Source organism: Pleurodeles waltl, chromosome 12, assembly GCF_031143425.1.
Source record: "Pleurodeles waltl isolate 20211129_DDA chromosome 12, aPleWal1.hap1.20221129, whole genome shotgun sequence".
Classification (NCBI taxonomy): domain Eukaryota; kingdom Metazoa; phylum Chordata; class Amphibia; order Caudata; family Salamandridae; genus Pleurodeles; species Pleurodeles waltl.
This window is the reverse complement of record NC_090451.1, coordinates 515110919-515134844: the sequence shown is the minus strand read 5'-3', so window position 1 is coordinate 515134844 and position 23926 is coordinate 515110919. Positions and strand designations below refer to the sequence as shown.

Genomic DNA, 23926 nt, shown 5'->3' with positions numbered 1-23926 from the left:
GTTTTCAATGTGCAGAACGAGGTGGGCACTCTTCACAACTTCAGGGAGACCTACAATGCAGAGATTGTTTCTCCAGGCCCATCCCTCAATGTTTTCCACACAGCTCTCTAGGATATGGATTTGGTTGGTCAGCTAAAGCAACTCTTTCACCGTGAAGACTGAGCAGGGGCCAGGTCTCTCAGGGATGTCTGGTTATCATGGACTCTGGCTTACAGTTTATGTTATTCTTCACAAAGGATACCAAGGTCCAGGGCAACAGTGTCTATCTTGAACTGTAGGGCAGTTCTGACTTTATAGATTGTGGCAAGCATAAAAATTCAATGTATCTGACGTTACTAGGGATTCAGTACCTGAGGCAGTGGCCATAGGTTCCTGGGAGGAACCCTAGAGGGCCCAGAACTCATACATTGGATCATTCTGCTGTGTCATTGAGCATGGTAATCTATTTTGGCAACCCTAACTATAACTACAAAGTGGCTACTGCAACTCCTTATATACACTAAAACAGCTTTACAAAACAGTTAAGAAATTAAAATTAGACTTAAAGGAGGAAACTTCATGTTCCTAATTCAACCTGAGCAACAGTAGGGGAAGTGTTGGAACTTGGAGGGTCAGAGTTGTTATTTGCACTCTAACGTAAGCAATAGTAGGAAAAGTATTAAACTTTAAAGGGGTTAGATTTACTGTTCCCACATCAATAGAAGCAACAGTAGGGAAAACCAAATGAACATAAACAATTATATATACATAATATTTAAACATTGCCAATTAAAACTATATAATCTTATAGAGACTTCTATCTGCAGATTTCTTACCTTAGAATTTCCTGGTGTCAACTTGGAATCCAGAACTTTTTCTGAGTAATACCCTTGCTCGCCATTGGTTGGTGTTATTTGGATCCGCCTGGCGTCGTCAACATCGTTGGAGGCGTCTGTGACGTCACTGTCTACTATAAAGGCACCACCCAGGCACGCGTATGTCAATTCTTTACCTTCCGCGCCAGTTAAAGCATAGATCCGGAATCAAGCTACTCTCTGTCTTTTTTGACAGGCCTTTTTTTTACCTTTTGTTGAAGACTTTTTGTTGTCTGTTCGAGGATGACATCTAGAAAGACAGGGTTCAAGCCATGCGGTGCCTGCCACCGTGTATGTCGGTGATGGACACCCACAAGGTACGTCTCTGGTGCTTGGACCGAGACCGTGACTTGAAGTTGTGTTCCAACTGCCGGGCCATGGCTCTGAAAGCTTTGAGGGAGCGTTCCCCGAAGCTCATAGCGGCCTGGCAGTCGACGTCAGCAGACACAACTCCTCTGAGGTCAAGGTCCCGGTCGAAAAGGAGGTCGCTCCAGGGGACCCCGGTCCTCTTTGTCCCACTCGAGGTCCTCTGGGTACTTGAGGGGAAGAGGCATAAGAAGAACTCCAAATGGACTTTGCCTCGCCCGTCAACCGGCGAGGTGAGTTGGGAACGTCGACATTCCAGGCACGGTTCTGCAGAACCATTGCCAGGGCCGACTCAGAGACTCCCCTCCTTTCAGGGAGCCAGAGAGACCACCGTGCAACTCAAAGAGTTTTACGAGGCCAAATGTCTCGTATTTGAGCAGGCTGGCCCTGTCGGCGCAACTACGGGCCCTGCGGGGCCAGCTGAGGCCACATCAGGTTCCACACAGGCAGCTTCAGCCTCGGTGCCAGTGGAGTCTCTTGGATCCGATATCGGATCCGGAATGACACAGAGTCCACACAGTTGGCCTCCTCCAGCATTGCTCCCGACATTGACACTCCCAGCGCCACCAGCGCCCACTGGTGGCGTGAGCCCCATTCTAAAACCGATGATCCGGAGTCAAAGGCTCCAACGGGTGCCAGGTCATTGCCTGAGCTTTTACATGATCAGCCAGGCATTGGTGAGAAATGGGAGGGGTCTCAGGAAACTCTGGAGATGCAATTGGAGCAAATGGACTGGTATGAGGAGTTAGGAGAGGCTAGTGGACTGGATGCTTCTCCAGATACTGGCATGCTCTTACCTCCTATGGTGGCTACGGAGGAGGGAGCATTGTATGTTATGGTGGTGCATAGGGCAGGTGTTGGACTTAGATCTGCCTATAGTGCCGATCAGGACTATTCTCCTGACTGAGGTGTTTTAGTCAGGGTTTCCACATCAGAACCAATGTTACCCCTTAATGAAGCCCTCACGAATGTCCTGCTGGGGACGTGGTCCAAACCCAGCACAAAGGCTAATGTAAATAAGGCAGTTGGGTGCCGCAGTTGCCCAACTTATGGTGATCCTAGCTTCCTTACACAACACCCTACCCCAGAGAGCTTGGTGGTCCAAGCCTCCACTTCACATGGCACCTTCCTTTCCGCTCCCCCAGATAGGGAATCCAGGAGGCTGGACCAGCTTGGGAAGAAGATGTTTTCTTCGTCCAGCCTGACATTGAGGTTGGTAAACACCTCATGCCTATTGGGCCATTTTTCCCATACTTTATGGGATACGGTGGGGCAGGTGCTGCCTCAGGTCCCGGAGGACGTACGGGCCACTCTCTCACAAGCAGTCAAAGATGGGAGAGATACAGCCAAGTTTACTGCCAGGTATGGATTGGACAGGACTGACTCACTGGGTAGAGCAATTTTGTCGACGGTGACCATTCAATGCCACGCCCGGCTTCATACATCTGGCTTTTCGGGAACTGTCCAAACAAACCTCATGGACATGCCCTTCGATGGATCCCGCCTATTTGGCGAAAAGGCAGACTTGGTGCTGGAGCACTTCAAGAGTTCCCGGACTACGGCCAGCTCCTTGGGCCTCTTGGTGACCCCTCGCCAATAGTCTGTCTATCGCCCCTTTCGAGGCTTTGGAAGGGGTGAGGTGCCATGCACCCACAGACCAGCCACCATCCTCCACCAGGCCAACATCTTGCATGTGGTGCCTTCAAACCCAGAGGGTCTGATCAGAAGTCGACCACCACCCAGCCCTCACCTCCACAACGTCCAAACCCTCCTAGTGTGATTCTGCAAGACCATGTGTGTCCAGTGGGAGTGAGGATTCAATTTTGTCTCCCTCACTGACAAACAGGTCCTGCAGATCTTACAGAAGGACTATTTCCTCCTCTTCGAGTCTTTCCCTCCCTCTATTCCTCTGTCAAAAGAATGGCTGATAGAGGATCACTTTGTTTTGCTGTGCGAGGAAGTTACAGCTCTCTTGGCCAAGAGAGCCATAAAAAGGGTCCCAATATCAGAAGCAGGAAGTGGTTGTTATTCCCGCTACGTACTGATACCCAAAAAGAACAAGGGTCTTCACCCTATTCTGGATTCGCAGGATGTCAGTCCCACAGTCTCAAAAAGGAGAAATTCAAAATGCTCACTCTGGCTAAGTTCTTGTCTGTCCTAGATCAAGGTGACTGTATGGTAGTGTTTGACTTGCAGGATGTGTATTTCCACATCCCCATCCTGCATGTACACAGGCATTACCTGCAGTTCAAGGTGGGCCACGAGCACTTTCAGTTTAACGTGCTCCCCTTTGGTCTCACCAGTGCCCCTCAGGTATTCACCAAAGTGATGGCGGTGGTAGCAGCTCATCTGCGCAGGTTAGGGGTTTCAGTCTTCCCCTACCTCGATGACTGTCAGTTGAAGGCTCCTTTGCCTAGGCTGTCGTCACCCACCTTAGGACCACTGCAAACCTCCTGCATTTGCTGGAGCTCACCATAAACGTGCTGAAGTCACACCTGACTCCCTCTCAGACATTCCCTTTTATCTGAGCTTTCCTGGACACAGTGCTGTTTCGGGCCTATCCGTCTGAGCAGCAAGTCCAGAATATTCAGGTTATGATTCCAATGTTTCGGCCTCTATCCTGGATTTCAGTGAGACAGACTCTGAGGCTGTTGGGCCTCATGGCCTCCTGCATTCTGCTAGTCAAATATGCCAGATGGCTTATGAGGGCTCTGCAGTGCGACCTAAAGTTCCAATGGGCACAGCATCAGGGGACTCTCACAGACACAGTTCAGATCTCGGAGGGAACTGCAAAAGATCTGCAGTAGGGGCGAATGAACTGCGATTGGGTCACAGGCAGACTCCTCTCCCTTCCCCAACCAGAGTTTACAGTAGTGAATGATGTGTCACGTCTGGGATGGGGAGGATGTAGGAAGCTGGCTCTGTATATACTATATCAAAATGAGATATAGTGTGCACAGAGTCCTGGGGTTACCCAGAGGCTTCACGGAGGCTAAGGTAGATAATACTAATGCTCTTTTTTGTGGTAGTGTGGTCAAGCAGTTAGGCTTATCAGAGGGTAGCGCAAAGCATTTGTTGCACACACACAGGCAATAAGTGAAGCACATACTCAGTGACTAACTCCATGCCAATTGTTTTTCTATAGCAACATATATTTTGTTAGTTTATTTCTGGAACCACAAAATTCAAGTTGCAGGTAAGTACATTTGCAAGTAGGTATCCAACATATGTATCAATACCACTTTGTTTCAATTTGGCAAGTTATACAGTTTTTTAATAAATATCAATAATCTCTTTTAAAAATTGACACTGTGCAATTTTCAGAAACTGTTCTGGGGGAAGAAAAGTTAACACAATTTCAAGGTAAGTACAAGACTTACAGTTCCAGTCTCCGGGTATTATGAATTCCACAGGTTGGGGTTCAAGTTAACCCCAAACACCCACCACCAGCAATACAGGGCCGGCCGGGTGCAGAGGTCAAAGTTGAGGTTGATTTAACATGGGCTCCTGTGGAGACTGGGGTGCTCTGAATCAAGCCTGCTTGCAGGTAAGTACCCGTGTCATCGGAGGGCAGACCTGTGCAGTTTAGAGAAGCACCAGGGGAGCCACAGGTCAGCAGCAAACACACACTTCCTCAGCGCTGCAGGGGCAGCCGGGTGCAGGGTGCAAACACAGCATCAGGCTCCAAATGCTTTCTTATGGGAGGACTCCAGGGGTCACAAAGATGCTGCAGGTGAAGTCCAGGGGGTCGGTTCCAGGAAACCAGATGCTGGTCAAGGAGGAGGGCAACCTGCTGGACTTTGCTGCACTAAAGGTCGGATTCCCCAAGGCCAGGGGGGCTGAGGGTGCAGGGGTACCTTTTGGCGTCGTGAATCTTTCTTCGGTTCAGTCACGGTCAAGGGGGTCCTCCGGATTTAGGATGCAGGCATCGTCGTGTTGGACAGGAGGGGTCAACCCAGGGTGGACACTTGCTCAGAATCGCCTAGGGACCAGCTGTAGTAGGACATCTGGACACAGCCCGTGGGGGTCGGGTGCAGAGTGGGCAGGACTCGCAGATCCAGGCGATTCTGGAGTCCTTTGCTGGGGTTTCCTTCTGGACAGGGCCACTGTCCATGGGAGATCTTGGTCCTCTAGGGTGCAGGCAGTCCTCTTGATGCTTTTAAGAGGTTGCTGGTCCTGCAGGATGCCTCGCCTTTTGGTTGCAGGGCTTCAGAAGCTGGAGAAAAGCCTGTAGGGCTGGGGCTAAATCAGTTGGTGTCTTGAGTCTTCTCTGCTGGGGGTTGGCTTAGCAGTCCTCCTTCTTTTCTTCTTTCTTCTTGTTGAGGTCACCAGGAATTTGACGAGCTAGGTTCAGGGGGGCCCTTAAATCCTGGATTAAGGGGTGTTACAGGGGTCAGAGGGCAGTAGCCAATAGCTATTGTCCCTAAGGGTAACTACATCATTCCAGTGTCCACTCCCTTTGGGGAGGGGACACAGTCCTAACTCTATTGGTCCCTGTCCTCCAACCTAATATGGAAGATTTTGCAAGGAGGGAGTCACTTCAGATCTGGACACCTTAGGGGTGGTCCCAGCTAAATTGGTCACTCCTCCATGTTTTCCCTAATTTTCCTGCCGGACTTGCTGCCAAAAGTGGGGCTTTATCCGGAGGGCAGGCATCTCCACTAGCTGGAGTGCCCTGGGCCACTGTAACATGAGACTTGAGCTTTTGAGGCTCACTGCTAGGTGTTACAGTTCCTGCGGGGGTGAAGCACCTCCACCCAGTGCAGGCTTTGTTTCTGGCCACAGAGAGCACAAAGGCTGTCACGCCTCGTGGTTAAAAGCTTGTCTGGAAGTGGCAGGCTGGCACAGACCGGTCAGTCCTGCACTTGAAATTTGGCTAAAATATAGGGAGCATCTCTAAGATGGCCTCTGGGAGCATTTTTCAATAAATCCCACACTGGCATCAGTGTGGGTTTATTGTGCTGGGAAGTTTGATACCAACCTTCCCAGACTTCAGTGAAGCCATTATGGAGCTGTGGAGTTCGTAATGAGAAATTTCCAAACCATGTACTTTATATGGCCACACTGCACTTACAATGTCTAAGAATGGACTTAGACACTGCAGGGGCATATTGCTGATGCAGCTATGCCCTCAACTGTGGAATAGTGCACCCTGCCTTAGGGCTGTAAGGCCTGCTAGAGGGGTATCTTACCTATGCCACAGGCAGTAGTTTGTGGACATGATACCCTGATAGGGGGGCCGTGTCAACTTTGTCTTTTTCTCCCCACCTGCACACACAAGCTGCAAAGGCAGTGTGCATGGGCTTGGTGAGCGGTCCCCCAGGGTGGCATAATACATGCTGCAGCCCTTGGGGACCTTCCCTGACCACAGGGCCCTTGGCACCATGAGTACCTTTTACAAGGGACTTAACTGTGCGCCAGGGGTGTGCCAATTGTGGGAACAATGGTGCAGTTTTGGAAAAGAACACTGGTGCTGGGGCCCGGTTAGCAGGATCTCAGCACACTTTCAGTCAGGTCAGCATCAATATCAGGCAAAAGGTGTGCGGGGTGACAATTGCAAAAGGGCACTTTCCTACAGAGGCCATCAAGTAGAGGCGGAGATCAGAGGCCTCTGGTCTCTGGCGTAATCCGGACTCCATATCGACTTATTGGAGCTCAGGGCGATCTGACTGGCATTGCAAGCATTTCTTCCTGTTTTAAAAGGGTAGATGGTGCAGTTGCTCCCGGACAACACCACCGCAATGTGGTACTGCAACAAGCAGGGCAGCGTGGGGTCTGGGACCCTTTGTCAAGAGGCCCTGTGTCTCTGGACTTGACTGGAACAGTAGGGCATAACCCTGGTGGTTCAACACCTGACAGGTTCTCTGAACGAAAGGGCAGACAAACTCAGATGTCGATGCCTAGCGGATAACGAGTAGTGTCTCCATCCAGAGGTGGCATAAGGACTCTTTCAGCAGTGGGGATATCCTTGGTTAGATCTGTTCACCTCCGCAGAGAATGTGCAATGTCAGCAGTATTGCACATTGGAGTTTCCAAGGTGGCACTCAGTCTTCAACACTTTTTGTCGCTTGTGGAGCTCAGGCCTCCTGTACGCCTTTCCACCCATACCACTTCTGCTCAGAGTACTCAAGAAGATCAAGTAATCCTGGTGGCGCCTGACTCAGCACAGAGAGTCTGGTATTCCAAGCTTCTGGAAATGAGCATTGATCCTCCAGTCAGGCTGCCCCTTTGGGAAGATCTTCTGTCACAACAGCAGGGGAAGGTTCACCACCCAAATCTGTCAACTCTATGCCTTCATGCTTGGAGATTGAGCAGCAGCAGTTGTCAGCCTTCAACCTTCCTCCCAAAGTCTGTAAAGTTATTCTAGCAGCCAGGCTTCCCTCCACTAAGACGGTATCATTTTGTAAATTATTGTACAGAAAGATCTATTGATCCTCATTCTGCTTCTCTCTCTTACATCATTCTCTTTATCTTATACCTTGTCCAGCAGGGTTCTGCCTTGTGCACTCTCAAAGACCATCTTTCCGTCATATTGGTGTTCCTTCGGCAACCTGATCAGTCTTTGTTATTCAAATCACCGATTGTACATAGATTTTTCAAAGGACTTGTACATATGTTTCCTCCTACACCCTTTGTTAAGCCTCAGTGGAACTTGAATCTGGTTCTCACATTTCCTGTTTATGCTCCCTTTAAGCCACTGCATAACTGTCCCCTCTGGCTGCTCACCATCAAGACAGCCTTCTTCTTAGCAATAACATCTGCCAGGAGGGTGAATGAGATGCAGGCTCTCTCATCTAAGCTGACATATCTCACCATGTTGCCGGAGAAGGTGGTACTTAAAACTCATGCCTCTTTCCTCCCCAAGATGGTGACCCCATGTCACCTGGGTCAGAGCATCACCCTGCCCACCTTCTTTGCTCCACCACATCCCTCTAAAGAAGAGGAGCGACTCCACCGGCTGGACCCAAAAGAAACATTGTCATTCTACCGTGATTGCACAAAACAGTTCTGGGTGGATGACCAACTCTTTGTTGGGTATGTGGGAGCAAAGAAAGGCCGGGCAGTGCAGAAACTAACCATTTCACGCTGGGTTGTTCTCTCCATTAAGATCTGCTACACTGGCCAAGAAGCAGCCTCCTGAGGCCTTGAGAGCTCATTCCACCAGGGGCAAGGCTGTTACCACTACACTAGCACAAGGTATTCCAGTCATTGATATCTGTCAGGCAGCGACGTGGGCATCCTTTTACACGTTCGCAAGACATTACTGTCTGGACAGTCAGGTCCGCAGAGACTGGCACATTGCCCGTTCGGTCCTGCGGGACTTTTTAAGGTGAAGATCTGTCCACAGCTCACCGCCAGGAAGTTATGGCTTAGGTATCTATTCTAAGGTAAGTAATCTGCAGTTAGAAGTCTCTATCGCATGAACAGGTTACTTACCTTCTGTAACGTATTATCTGGTAGAGACTCTAACTAGCTGCAAATTCCTTACACCCTCCCTTGCCTCCCCACTCTGCAGACACGTCTAATAGGGTCAGAGATTGTCCCTTTCAGGACTCTAGTTTTTTGCACAGACAAGCTGTTAGTTCTTTGCATGGCTCTGCACTTCTGGCGTGAAAGTTAGTGGAAAAGGAAATGAAGTACGCGTGCCTGGGTGGTGCCTTTATAGGCAACAGTAATGTCACATGCGGCTCCAAAGACGTAACGACGCTACGCAGATCCAAACGACGCCACCCGGCGGTGCGCGCGCAAGTGTAGTTCTGGATTCCAAGCTGACGCCAGGAAATTCTAAGGTAAGGAATCTGCAGATATATAGGGGCTCATTCCGAGTTTGGCGGGCGGCGGTTGCCGCCCGCCAAGCGGGAACCGCCAATTGGCCGCTCCGCGGTCAGAAGACCACGGGGGCCATTCTAACTTTCCCGCTGGGCCGGCGGGCGCCCGCCGGCCCAGCGGGAAAGGGCCTGCAACACTGAAGCCGGCTCCGAATGGAGCCGGCGGTGTTGCAGGTGTGCGACGAGTGCAGTTGCCCCCGTAGCGCTTTTCACTGTCTGCTAAGCAGACAGTGAAAAGCATACTGGGGCCCTGTGAGGGGGCCCCTGCACTGCCCATGCCAGTGGCATGGGCAGTGCAGGGGCCCCCAGGGGCCCCAGGACACCCGTTCCCGCCATCACCGCCAGAAACAGACTGGCGGGAAGGGGGTCGGAATCCCCATGGCGGCACTGCTTGCAACGCCGCCATGGAGGATTCACCCAGCCAGGGCTAATCCGGCCGGAAACCGCCGGACCCGGTTTTCCGACCGCGGCTTTACAGCCGCGGTCGGAATGGGCAATGAAGCACCGCCAGCCTGTTGGCAGTGCTTCAGTCGACCGCCAGGGTCAGAATGACCCCCATAGTCTCTACCATATAATGCATTACCGAAGGTAAGTAACTTGTTGTTTAAAGTCATTCCCACCCAATTGCCCTAAAAAGCCAACAACCACAAAAACAAATTTATTTAATAACAGAAATAATACACATTATTTAAAAATATATAAAAACTATAACATTGAATATTAAACATGATATAATTAATTGATATTCCCATGGCTAAAAACAATGTAATAATTAACACAATCGTCCAGTTAACCAATTAAGAAGTAAAAAACTTACCCAAGGAGGGGAGCCCCAGGTGACCCCAGCAGTCAGGAGAGCAAGAAGTCGTGGAGGCAACTCACAGGCAGCAGGCACAGGAGTCGAAGTGAGACCCACTCAGGACACCTGGAAAGGAGTACCACGTCATTGGAGCAGCAGGCAGGAGACCCTGCATTGCAGGGAAGAGTGCTGGAGGCCGGGGCTACACGGAACCTGAAGATCACTTGGAAAAAGAGCCAACAAGCCTTGGTAGCTGCAAGAGTCACAGTGCATAGGGGTACTGTCCTGCAAGAACAGACAAAGACTCACCACCTCCAAAGTTGGAGAGCTGGTAGAGGGGACCAAGGGGACCACTCAAGACCATCACCTGTGTTGCCTGAGATACGCAGAGTTGCAGGAGAGAGGACCCATGCAGCCGGTCATCGTTGCAGTTGGTGCATTCGGATGCAGGGCAGTAACTCCTTCAATCCAAGGGAGATTCCTTCTTGCTACTTGGTGCAGGCTGAAGACTTGCCACACTCAGAGGATGCATAGCCGGGGAAATGTTGCAGTTGCTGGAAGGAGCTGGAGAAACAGTGTTGCAGAGCGAAGTCGTCACTGGAGATGCAGATTGTAGGTTTCTGTGAAGTCCAGCTGCAGTTCCAGTGGCCAGAAGTCAAAGTAAACTTTGCAGAGGAGTCCTGCTGGAATCTTGCACACCTAATATAAGGACCCACCCAAGAGGGAGACCCTATATAGCCCTAAAAGGGGAATTGGTCACCTTGCAGGGTGACCACCTATCAGGAGGGGGCTGTGATGTCACCTGCCTGACCTGGCCACTCAGATGCTCCCAGAGGCCTCTGCCCACCTTCGATTCAAGATGGCAGAATCAAGTGGCCACCTGGTGAAGCTCTGGGCACCACCCGTGGGGTGGTGATGAACAGGGTAGTGGTAACTCCCCTTTACATTGTTCAGTTTCGTGCCACAGCATGGACTGAAGGTCCCTGAACTGGTGCAGACTAGTTTATGCAAGGAGGGCACCAAATGTGCCCGTTAAAGCATACCAGTGCCTTGGGGAGGCTACCCCTCCCAAGCCATGTAACACCTATTTCCAAAGGGAGAGGGTGTTGCCCCCCTCTCCCAAAGGAAAACCTTTCTTCTGCCTTTCTAGGCTTGAGCTGTTCAAGCAGCAGGAGGGCAGAAACCCATCTGTAGGATGGCAGCAGTGCAGGCTGCCTGGGAAACTCTGCAAACTGGTAGAAGCAAAGCTGGCCGTCCTCTAAGGAGGCCCAGAGTGCATGGAATCATACAACCAATACTGGCAATAGTATTGGGGTATGATTCTGACATGTTTGATACCAACCATGCCTAGGTTCGGAGTTACCATTATGTAGCTGGACATAGGTACTGACCTATGTCCAGTACACTGCTAAAATGGCTTTCCCGGAACTCACGAAGTCCAGAAAAATGTAGCTGGGTTTCGTAGGGTCTCCTCTGCTCACGCAGGGGAGCCATCATACACAGGTACTTGCACCCTGCCCTCTGGGCTAGGAGGGCCTGCCATAGGGGTGACTTGCAGTGACCTGGTGCAGTGACCTTTAGTGAAAAGGGTGCATGCACCCTTTCACGCAGGCTGCAATGGCAAGCCTGCAGACACACTTTACATGTGCTCTCATGGGTGGCATAATACATGCTGCAGCCCATGGGGAACCCTTGGTGCCCCAATGCCCTCGCTACCTAGATACCATATACTAAGGACTTAAATGGGGGCACCAGTATGCCAATTGTGGGGTTTAAAAAGTTAGGGACAACCAAATCCAGAGGGCGAGAGCACAGTCACTGGGGTCCCGGTTAGCAGGATCCCAGTGAACACAGTCAAAAAACACTGACATCAGGCAAAAGGTGGAGGTAACCATGGCAAAAAGAGGGTACTTTCCTCCACATAGCTAAAAAACGACATATCTATTTATCTAACTAACAAAATACCAAGACAAAATAAAACTTACAAATAATTTTAATCAATGAAAAATAAATATTTTAAATACTTCCCACCAAATTTCGCTACACACCCAACAACCTGCAAAAAAACCAACAACATTGAGATAAAATAAAAAATCTAAATTTATTACCAAATAAAAAACACTAAACAATAATTATACATACTTAATATTAAAATAATAAATTATATCACAAAATCTAATAAAACATCGTGTGCACCTTTGTTTTTTTTTTCATTTCTTCAGTACTTACTTTCTCAGACACTCCTGGCAACAATTTGAGTCCTGCTGTCTCCAGCCTTTAACATTGTCCTGATGTTCCACTAGCCCAGCTGTCCGCTCATTCCTCGTCTTGGCTCCACACTTGGTGGCATGCTCCCCTACTAGTCTACAGTTGTGAGTAGAAGTACTTATTTGTTATATTTTATAACTAAAAGTTAGGCAGTTCAATAAGCTGAACATACATTTTGTGACTCTGTATACCTGTTTGGTGGAGTTGACTGATGTGTACAGGATAGCCCACAACCCCCTATCAGGACCAGTGTTTATCTATTACCTACCTCTTCTTTCTTGTTTCCACTGTGTCAGTTACTTTGTGCTTGCCCGTACTCTGGTCTTGGGACTCGGGAGACAAGGGCCTTTGCTACTGGAATCTGTTCTTCTAACATTTGTGACAGACCTTGATATCATGGTTGTGACGTATTACCGGCTATCTTAATTACTTGAGCATCCCTGGTATATGGTACAAACGCTCGACCTATGGTGAATACCCTGGCATTTATTTAACACATATCACTGCTGTATTGTGTTGGCACATGGGCATGCAGAGCCAGTGCTCCCCTTCTGGAGCACTAGTATAGTGTGAAACTAGCCAAAAGACTGTGGAGTGCTGTTCAAGGTACTTAATGTGAACACAATTTGATATTTGGGAACCAAAGTCATGTTTTTACAAAAAAAGTTAATAAAATAAAAAGATACTTAGGTGTCAAAATGTTATTGAAAATTAAAACCTTTGTTTGGGGTAAACTAAGTATCTGTACTTAAATTAAGTTCCACATTTGTTAGCCTAAAAAAAATATTTTCTGAAAAAGACAAGTATATGAGGACAGAATCATACTGCATTACCATATGATAGTTAAAGCCGATGTTTGAATGATTATTCGTAATGAGTTGTAGACACCTATTGCTGTTGTTGTTTCCTTGGTGTCAGAGGGCACTTGTGGCAATGGGTTTTATTATGATGGATGTGGAGGCTTTTCATAACTCATACTAATATAGTAACTGGTGCCCAATGTCAACACCTATAATATTGGAATATCCTTATGAAATGTTCTGTTGTCTGAACCTATAAGGTCTTTGTAACAGAATGATGGCTTTAATGTCAGAGTATGTGAGATATTTCTGAAATGAGGGAACAGCCCTGTTGTATACGATCTGAGATTTTCAGATCTTTTCACTCTCCCACCCTTCCTCTTCCAAGTAGATTAACAGTCTTATTATAGGGCTCTCGAGAATCTGTTTAGAAAGTGGCTGGGTGGAAAACTGAAAAAAGTGTAAGTTAAAGTGACTTACATATGTTGAAAAATGAAATGAGGAGGCTTGAAACTACATACTCTATTTATTTGAACTGGGCATACCAGGCACACTTAGGGTGGCAAATGCAAAAGCAACAAGGTGATGGATGGAATGCTTGAATTAATCTCAGCCACTTGAAATTACTCGGGCAGCATCCCAATCCATCCTTTTTTGGGCACCATGCCACCCAAGTTTGGACCTAACCCTTGCTTGCCATGCCACCAGAATCAAGCTTGCCTGGTTGATGAGAGGTGATACCCCAAAACCGGTCCAGGATCCTTGCTTCCGGTTCAGAGAGGACCTGGCTTGGCAGTTAGGGCTGGACTGTTCCCATGGGGTACAGGGTCAAGCCTGATTTTCATATGGCTGGGTGCAAACTGGAATGGCGTGGTGAGCAAAACAATGATAGATCTATAACTGGGGGTGAATGTTTGACATTGGTCAGCATTCTGTCCATCTTCTGTTCTTTTTGCAAAGGTCGACAACATACATGGATTATTTTCCTATTTTCCCTAGTGGCTGAACTCTTCCTACATTTAAAAAATGCACTTTTGTCAGTACAGGAAAAAATATAATTTATTTCACTTTCACTTGACTTTATGGGATAGCTAACTGCACAGGGTGTGTGGCAACGTCTGTGGCCAAACTGCTCTTTGTATCTGTGAACCCATTGTGTGTGGATGTTGTGGCATACTTGATGTGTATATATGTTACGTTAGGAAATGTATGTGAATTAGCAGACGTACATAGCTCACTTTTAGGTGTAACTTACCCGTGAGATACACAACTGATACTTTTGGGACCACACGGGCCTCTTTCACAAAGTCATTTTCCGCTATGTTTGTAGGTGTCAACACAAGGATTACTAACAGGCGTGAATGTATTTAGTACTGCATAACTGTACGGAACAGCTGCATACAATGAACAGTATTAAGCTTTACGCAAGGGGAGGGGAGTAGGAAGACCAAGCCATGGCTTTCCTTGAGAGCAGTGAACATCAACAAAAATGCGAGTTTTACATTCTTAATTTCCGTTCTGACTATTTTTAGGTAAAAACGTAACAACACCACCAGTATACTTCGCAGGGCATTGGGGTCCTGGTTAGCCGCCGAAGATGGCAGACAGACTGTCTGAGAACTCGGAAACCGCATATCGTCAGGCATCATCTGGACCCTGCACAGAGTGATGCAGCTGGGGGTCTCTTTTCTACATTCATGAAGGTGTCTGTTCCTGGAATTCGTCGCTGTGAAAGCCAACGGGCACTCGGTATAGGCGCAGGCTATATGTATTGCGGCTCGGCACCTGCCACGGGTGACAGAGATGGCTCCAGCACCCCCCCCTGCACTGCCTTTGAACCCCTTGGTGAGGGCATTGGGACACCGTTGGGTGGGGGGATTCTCATTGCCGCTCTGCCAGACTCCCCAGGGCTGTCATGGGGCCGATGCGACACCATCTTTGTGAATGTTGTGGCCGCTACGAGCCGACTCTGAGGAAACTGCTAATCAGGACCTGCGCCTGTGACAGACTAGCCAGTATTGCCGGCGGCATCTGTGGGACACATTTGGGGCACCATAGCCGGCAATAAACGGTGCCTATGTGACCCGCATAACTGCCAGTCCTACGGCAATGTCGAGAGAACTGCTACGTCTCCCTCTTCACCCTCGTCTATTCTAGACCCCTCTCTGGCGGACTATTCCAGTTTTAGGATGGGGGGCTCTCTGCTTGCCCCCTTATGTTGTATGTGGTGTTGGCTCGCTGCACGTGCTGAGGCCGGGAAGACCTCATGCACCTTATTATAACACCCAATGTAGCTAGGGCAGCAGCCCAGCCCTGGGGAAGTTCACTGCATAAAGGCATTAATTGTTAAAAGGTTCGCTGGAGCACTGGTGAATGGACAGGATCATCGGATTGGAGTGGCCAGGTTCCTTCTTCCTGACCTATGTGGATATTTTACTGGGGCATCCTGCACCAAGGAGCGGCTTTGAGGGGTAGATTATGAAGGCGCACTGGGCTCTATCAATAAGTCTGGGGTCAAATGAATCTTTTCTTCTCAGTTCCAAAGGATGGAGAAAACCTGCATCAAGTTATTCAAATTTAATTAGTGTAACTCACTGAGCAACACAATAAGGGGCTCAGTACTATAGACCGTCACACTAGTAGTGGCGGTCTGGACAACCGCCAATGTGGCAGTCCGACCACCACATTAAAACCCTGACGGTGCTCCAGGATCTTGAGGTGACGGAGATCATAATCGGCCAGGGCAGCACTGCAAGCAGCGCTGCCCTGGGGATTACAACCTCGTTCTCCGCCAGCCTTTTCATGGCATTAACTCCACCATGAAAAGCCTGTCGTAGGACAGGTGCAGGGGGCTCTGCACAGTCCATGCACTTGGCATGGGGAGTGCGCCTCCCCCCCTCCCCCGCTCAGCACCAGCGCAGTGTTCACTGTCTGTTTTGCAGATAGTGAACATTGCGAGGGTGCTGGTGCACCCTGCAGGCTACAGCATTGCCGTCGGCTTGATACGAGACGGTGACAATGCTGTAGCCTGTTTCCCTCTAGGCTGGCCGGTTTCCACCCAACAGCCTAGTGGGAAACTCTTGATGGGGTGGTAGCCTGTGTGGCAGCATCCTCCCCGTCGGAAGTTCGGCAGACGGTAAAAATCGTCCACCGAACTGGTAATGACTCCCTAAGTCTCAGAGACCATCTCAAAATTCAAAGGCTTTATTATAGACTTAAAGTCAAACTTACGTAAATGAGTCTCAAAATCATGGTGTAAATGTTCAGAATCACTAATGGAGAATTAAAGCGTCATACAGTATTGAACTTCACCAGCATATGAAAAACAAGTATTTCGATAGCGATTATGCATACAATTAGAAACAAAGACTGATGTTTTAATTCTAAAATAACATTCTCCTGCATAACCATTTAAGCTAAATGGACCTCTTCTAATATTAAAGATTTCTAAATAAAGAATAAGCAAACAGAATCTTCAGTAGAAGTTCTGTTGAGAGAGGTGCACTGGCATAAAGCCAAAGAGGGAATTTTAATTCTAGGAATAATTCAGTAAGGTCTGCACTAAGCTAAGGAAAGGAATCTGCTTTTCTCATGACATCATGCATTTTAAGTTGAATACTGGTTTAAGCTTACATCACTATGAAAACAAGTGCACTGAAAAACAAGACTATCAATCCATTTTAATTAGCACTTTGACTTTAGACGCTCTCCACGATGACCTCGCTCTCCTTTCCCATTCCCAGGAACTTCAGAAAGGGTACGACCATCTTCCCAAACGACTCTCCTTATGATAATAAGCTCTCAAAAATCTTCTTATCTCTCAAGCACAAAACACCTTTTAATAGTTCAACTCTGCATCCTGACACCTGCAGCCTGTAGAAAAAAACACATGCAAAGCAACTTCATGTTGAATACTAGTTAAACAAGTAAAAATATGTGGCCTTCACTCCAGCCAAATTACTTGAAAACACAAATATACTTCAATTTTAATGAATTCTGTTACTTATGGTTAAAATACAAAATGTCTATGCAGAGTAATACTTTTAAAGCATTTATAACATACATATTTTCAAGAATTCTTATATAATTCTACTAAATCATTTAATATACTGTGTACTTTTCATATATATTTTGCATTGCATCATTCACACAAAAAGGCATGCACATTAGTGTTGCTCCATGTTATATAAAAGTGTGACCACCAATTGTGACCACTCAAAATGTGACCATCCTTTCGTCCTCATTCTCAGAGACATAGTGGCACAGCCAACGTATGCTCTCTCAATCATTTTGACTGGATGAGCCCTCAACTGATGACACATACTGTGTTGGGAAACCCCGGGCCTCCCTACCTTTCCATTGGCATACTATTACTTGTTTGTGATCCCCTGATTGGGAACACCGGTTTCCTTTCACTTTTCATTCTATAGCCCTACTGCCACGTGCGGAGACTCCTTCTTGCAAACACCCATGCCTACTTTCTAGTTGGGCCTCCCCACCTCCTGAAAGGAATGTTGTGGTCTGAATTTCTCCATGCCTGCTTGGGTGTCCCTGGAAGAGTACCTTACAGTAGAGTCAGCTCTGTGTAATATCACAGTCCTCTTCCACTTTCTCTGCCTTCCACAGAGCCTGGCTAACCGGTGGGAGAGGCTCTGACCTCACCACTCGAGGCGTGGGGCCGCCCATATCTGTTGCTGTCCTACATAAGTAATTGCTGGTGCCTTTTTGTCTCCCACGCACAATGATACTTTCCACCATGGGCCGCATCAAGTCTGTTTAACAGAGGCCATCTTTGGGCTGGGGGAGTCTCGGCATGTTCAGTCTGGTGATTGGTCTGCTTGCCCAGGGGATGATTTTATTCCTCCTAAAGCATTGAGCCCCCCTCCTGATAAACTTGACATTATCCTACAGGAGATACAAGACTCCAGGGCAGCTATCAAACACCGCATTGATACTCTGGTGACGGACATGGGTCTGCTCGGAGACAATCACCACAAGTTATCAGATAGGGTTTAAACAACCGAAACGGCCTTATCCTCGCTGGCACCTCAACAAGCAAAACACTCCCCGACCTTGGATGACCTCCATAGCCAACTCAACCTCCTACATGACAAAGTGGAGGATACGAAGGGTCAAGCGCGGCGCAACAGTGTGGGGATTATAGGGCTGCTGTAGTGAACGGAAGAGTCCAATGCTGTGCTGTTAATAAAATACTGGCTGAAGACAAGTGTGGCCCTACAAGGACTTTCTGCCGTTTTCACAGTGCAGAGAGCCTACCGAGTACCGACACTGGCCCAGCTCCAGTGGTGCCATCACACCCTGTTGTAGCCCTCATTCTCAACTCTAGAGATTGAGACACAGTACTGGCAACGGCCAGAGAAAATGCACCAATTTTTATGGATAATGTGAGTATTTCCCTTTTTCCGGACTACACTTTGGCAATCCATCTCTACCTAGCATCTTTCCTGGTGGCCAAAAAACGACTCAGAACAGAGGACCTCCCCTACACCTTAATGATCCCAGCCCGGCTAACAGTTCTATATGATCAGTACACCTTTGACTCTCCGGAGGCCGTGTGGGTCTGGATGGAGCAACATTACCCAAACGCTAGTCTCCCTTCTACTCTGGGGCCATCATCTCAGGAACTACAGTGGCCTCCCTGGCAAAGCCTGAATGGGGTTGCCGGACTGACATTATCTAAGGCAGTTCTTTCCCTACAGAAGGCCCTGGAGGGTAGGCGAGCTGTGATTGAAATGTTCTCTTCCGTCAGAACGCAGCCACTGTTGCCCCACACTAGTTCCTCAACAACCGATGCTTCAGACTCTGAATCTAATACTAGCGTGGTTCTTTTCTCTTCTGTGACACCGCAAACAACAGACAATGTTATTTAAGCATAGAGTTGTATTATCTGTCACTCCACTCCTTTGCCATACCTGGGGCACATGACCTAACAAGACCTTCTCTCTTGGGTGGCCCTCCCTGGCTAACACTTCTTCTGATAAACACTTAGTTTAATTCACACTGTGCTTTGTAAATGTGGTTTCCTATGATGCATTTCGGGGGAGGGGGGTCATCATTTTTCTACTTTCACGTTTCAAGCATCTCTCCGCCACTTTACGGCTTTACAGGCTTACCCTATAACAATTGCACAACTTGTTATAATTGTTTTACAGTTTTTGGTCGAACTAACGTTTTTCGCTGGACCTAGTATTGGGAAAATGTTTTTTTCTTGTTTGCCATCAATTGCTTCCGACTGTCTCATGCTATATATTCTGCCTGAAGTGTGACCCACCCTTCATCACACTGCTTCATCCTCATTGATAGCATGGGAAGCATTTAAAGTGGTGGTGAGGGGAGCATCTATTGCCACAATCGTGGGGACTAAGCAGAGTGTCCTACGTGACCTCGTGCATATCGAAACACAACTAGGGTAGCTCAAACATGAAACAGTGCATGATGATACCCACATGGACAGACTACAGGACATTCAAATTAAACATGTGGAGCTCTTAGAACGCTTTTGGGTCATAGACTGTAAAACCTACCCGTAAAAAATGCACACAGATGGGGATAAAGCAGGTATGCTACTGACCCATATGATTTGACTGTCACCATCACCTACCTCTGTTCATTCTGTATGCACACCCACCAATAAACACTGCACTATCTAGCTGGACATTAGCACGGCCTTTCGCAAATATTATGCTAGGCTCTGTGTCCATCCTCACCAGTCTTTAGACAATATTGCGGCCTCCCTTGCACCTTTACAGTTACTCCAGATGTCGGCTACCCTTAGGGAAGGGTTGACGGCACCTCTAGCGCCATGTGAGCTCTGCCTTACAATAAATGAGCTGGAACGTAGTAAGATGCCTTGGTGGGATGGGTTACCCATCGAATTTTATGCCACATTCACCTTCTAGGTCCTTCCGCAACTGGAAAACATTTTTAACACTTCTTTTAGGCAGGCTCACTACCGCCCACCACATGCCAAGCTCTGGTTACCTCCTTGCTCAAACCTAGCCATGACCCAGATCTGTCCTCCTATAGACCTCTACTCCTCCTAAATACGAAATACAAGATATTGAGTAAAGTGTGGCTAAATGATTGCTTCACTTGCTCCCTGAACTAATATACATTGATCGATGTGGATTTGTCCGACAACAAAGCACTTGATTGAATATATGACGCTTGTACCAGATTATAGAAGAGGGAAATGAATGCTACCCTGCAATGAGCTGTCTCTCCTTCGACCTTAAGCAGGCGTTTGAAACCTTGGGGTGGGATTATATGTTTGCAACACTGGTCAAATTCAATCCCCCCCACCCCCTTCATTTTCTGGGTCTGGCTCTTATATACTAACCCTACCACAAGCGCAAGGTCCGGAGTACATATCATCCCAGTACCCGATATTTCATGGAACAAGGCAGAGGTGCCCACTATCGCCTCTATTATTTGTCCAAGCTATGGATTCCTTTTCACAAAGCCTATAGACAACTGGCAGGAAGCTGGGGCATAACGCAGTGGCCTCAAATACATGCCATCTCTGTGTCCGCAGATGACATGATAGTGTATGTTCACGATCTTGAGATGGACTTCACACCCATACTTAATTTATTCCATTCATTTTGGTGAAGTGGCTGGTTTGCGGGTCAGCCATTCTAAGTCATCTGCATTTTAATTTCGAGATCCCATCGCTTGTGATACCCTGCTCTTCGGCACACAACAGGTCTCAGTAGCACATCATACGTTTAAATACCTTGGTATCCAAACCTGTTGAACCACTGCAGATTTAATTGACTGTAATTTAATAAGAGCCATCACATAGCTGAAGTCCCAAATACGCTTCTGGATCACTTTGCCTCTGTCTGTGGAAGGCCAGTTGTCACTGGCTAAGATGATAATGTTGCCCTGTCTGTTGTACTATTTTGTCTATTTACCTGTTGTCATCCCTGAGGCGATTTTTAAATTGTTCAATTCTTTACTGGTAGAACTAATTCTGGGACTCGGCTGGCGCAGGGTTGGCCTCCTTAAGATGCAGCTGCCAACAGGAGAGGGCTGGATGAGTGCTCAAGACTTCAAAGGCTATTGTTTTGCTGGACAATTACAATGGCTGTCCTACTGGTTGGCTGGTTTGCACTTAGCTGACATTGGCTATACACCACATATGTTACAACTAGGCACATTATACACAGATTGTCATTACAGATTGCTATTACTGGGGGTGCCACGGCCCCCTCACCTACCATTGCTGCTCAGTAATGCATTAACTTACTCGAGTAGCTGTCTTCGGTATGCCAACTCACCTCTGCATTACTCCTGTGGGTACACTCACGTTGGCCGGATTAAGACCCTGGGAGAGCAGCGGGATCACAACAGTGAGGGATCTCTTCACCGAAGGTGCCCTAATGACCCATCAAGATTTTACACATCTGCATGGTCAGATTGCCTTTTTTAATGCATGCCAACCTTCTTCGCTTTGTTCATACCCACTGGGCAAGAACAGGAATGGAACCTGAGACTCACACACTGATACAAGCAGTTTATGAAATGATTAATGTCAGATACCTAATTAAATGACTGTACAGGGGTTTACGTGCTCATTTGCATACCTCCTTGACACCTTTATGGGCTAAAAGGGAAGAGGATTTGAATCGAGCCTTGCATGATAAAGAAGGGCACTTTCTCCTCGAATACCTGAGCATGGTCTCCCTCAATTCACGTTTTAAATGTATTCAGTTCTCACTCATACATAGAGCATATTTAACACCATTAAAGCGTCATACAATCTTCCCCGCTGCCTTGCCTAATTGTCCAAGTTACGAGCGACTGCAGATCTGCTACATATGTTATGGTCATGACCTCTACTGACATCTTATGGGGCAGATATAAGAAGAGCGCTTGCGGAGGCTCCCCACTGGGACAATGTAGACCACTGTTTCTTGGGGCTATACCTGCGGCCTCCAAATTTTAAAACCATGATGCGGTTTGTGGACCTGGCGCCTCACCTAGCTAAGCGGCAGATTACCAGGCACTGGAAATCCCCTAGAGCACCCCTTGTATCTTGCTGGTGGGAGGAGGTCATACATTGGGGTACATCTGAAAGCTAATCCTTCCATAGAGAGGAATATCGAGGTTTGCGTAAACGCCCCATTGCACTAGTCTGGGATGACCTGCTGGAGACATTTAAATCCCAAGAGGGCGGTAAATAATGACCACTATACGGAGCTCATAGTAGCTCCATGCCACTGGTACCCTACTTTCACCAAGGTTATACCTACACGTGATACCACGACTTCTTATAGACCTCTAGGAGCAAGTGTGATCTCACCAACTTTATTATATGCTTTCGAGAGTTGTGGATTCACAATGGCAGTTTGGGGTTAGGGTGGTGGCCGGAGGGTCTCTAATAATGTTTTATGTTTGGTTTTTATTGTTATTATTTGCTTTTTTAAATCAAAAAGCCATAAATAACTTCTGGAATGTCTCTGTTACATTGCAGTTTGCATACAGCTGATTGTAACAGACACTTGTTAATTTTTACTGTGTTTGGTCGACGCGCATTGTATGGTTTTATTCAGCTGTGCGATTTTTCCTTCCTTTTGTTTAAAGTAAAACACAGAAAAACGTGTTTTAAACAAATACTTTGTTGGGTATGCAGTGCGTTGGGGGTGGGAGCTTCTCCATTGGAAAAAGTTAATTGTAATTTGTGCACATTTCCGCATTGGAAAAATAGATATTAAAAAAATCACGACTTAGTACTACAACAGGTGTGTTATGAGAATCGAGATAAATCATGAATCAGATCCTGTTCGCAAAAGTACTTTTGAGTACAGATTTAGAATAGTCTTTGTGACTCAAACGCCTGCTGTTTTTATTATGATTGGCTTGCATTTAAAATGTGTCTGTTGTATTTTTGGAGTATTCCCATGAATGCAAACGACTAATCACTTTCCGCTCTCTTTCAGGGGGAAATCGGTAGGGAGATGTACATCATCCAAGCCGGCCAGGTGCAAGTGTTAGGAGGTCCGGATGGAAAGACTGTGCTCGTCACTCTTAAATCCGGATCTGTGTTTGGAGAAATCAGGTCAGTGAATGTGTTTCGAGTTTTTCCGCAAATCATGAGTTAACCATTATTGCTTACGGCAGAAAGTTGTAATGGCTGTTAATGCCCCACACAGCAACTAACAGCCTTATTGCCCAAGCTAAAAGCAACGAGGTCAGTAGCATGATACAATGACAGGTCATTCCATACCATACTATACAATGACAAGCCATATCATACTATCCCATATGACGGGCTATACCTTACCATACTATACAAACCATACTCTACATACACATAGTGTACCATAATGTACCATACAATGGTAGGCCAAATCATACCAACCCATAACATGCAATGACAAAGCATACTGTATAATATTGCACTATACAATGACAGACCATATCACACCATGCCATAACAGGCTACAAGGTTAATAGACCAAGTTCCTAAGTTAATAACAAGACTTTGCAACTTCAGAAAAACAGCCATAATCTGCAGAGTTAAATGATATTGCTCTGTTGTATACTATACTAGGACAGGCCATATCATTCCATACCATAATACGATAGGCCATACCAAATAATATCCCACACAATGTGAGACCATACCGTACCATACTAAACCAAAATATACGCTGACAGGCCATACCATTTCATACCATACTATGTAATGATAGGCTGTACCATACATAGATTGACAGGCCACAACATATTATACAATGACATGCAATACTATACCATGCCTTGCCGTGCCATACCATACCATACCAAGGTCAATAGTCCTAGTCCCCAAATTACTAGCAAGGCTTTGCTACTTCCAAAAAACAGCCAAAATCTGCAGTTAAAGGATGCTGCTCTGTTTTTAGGTCTCATCTGAGACAGTACATGCACTGTTGCTTCGAAATCATTTGTTAACTTAAAAAGGGACTTAGAGCCCACCCATTTCTTAGCATTGGTTGGTACTGA

The 23926-nt window shown here is 47.2% G+C and overlaps 1 protein-coding gene across 1 annotated transcript in view; it reads left to right on the top strand.

Annotated features, from left to right (window-relative positions):
* CNGB1 (cyclic nucleotide gated channel subunit beta 1) overlaps positions 1 to 23926 on the top strand; it is a 1925718-nt gene that overhangs the window by 1635923 nt on the left and 265869 nt on the right. Inside the window, exon 38 of the mRNA XM_069217388.1 lies at positions 22882 to 23000. Coding sequence (XP_069073489.1) covers positions 22882 to 23000 — 119 coding nt within the window. The remainder of the gene's footprint in view (positions 1 to 22881; positions 23001 to 23926) is intronic.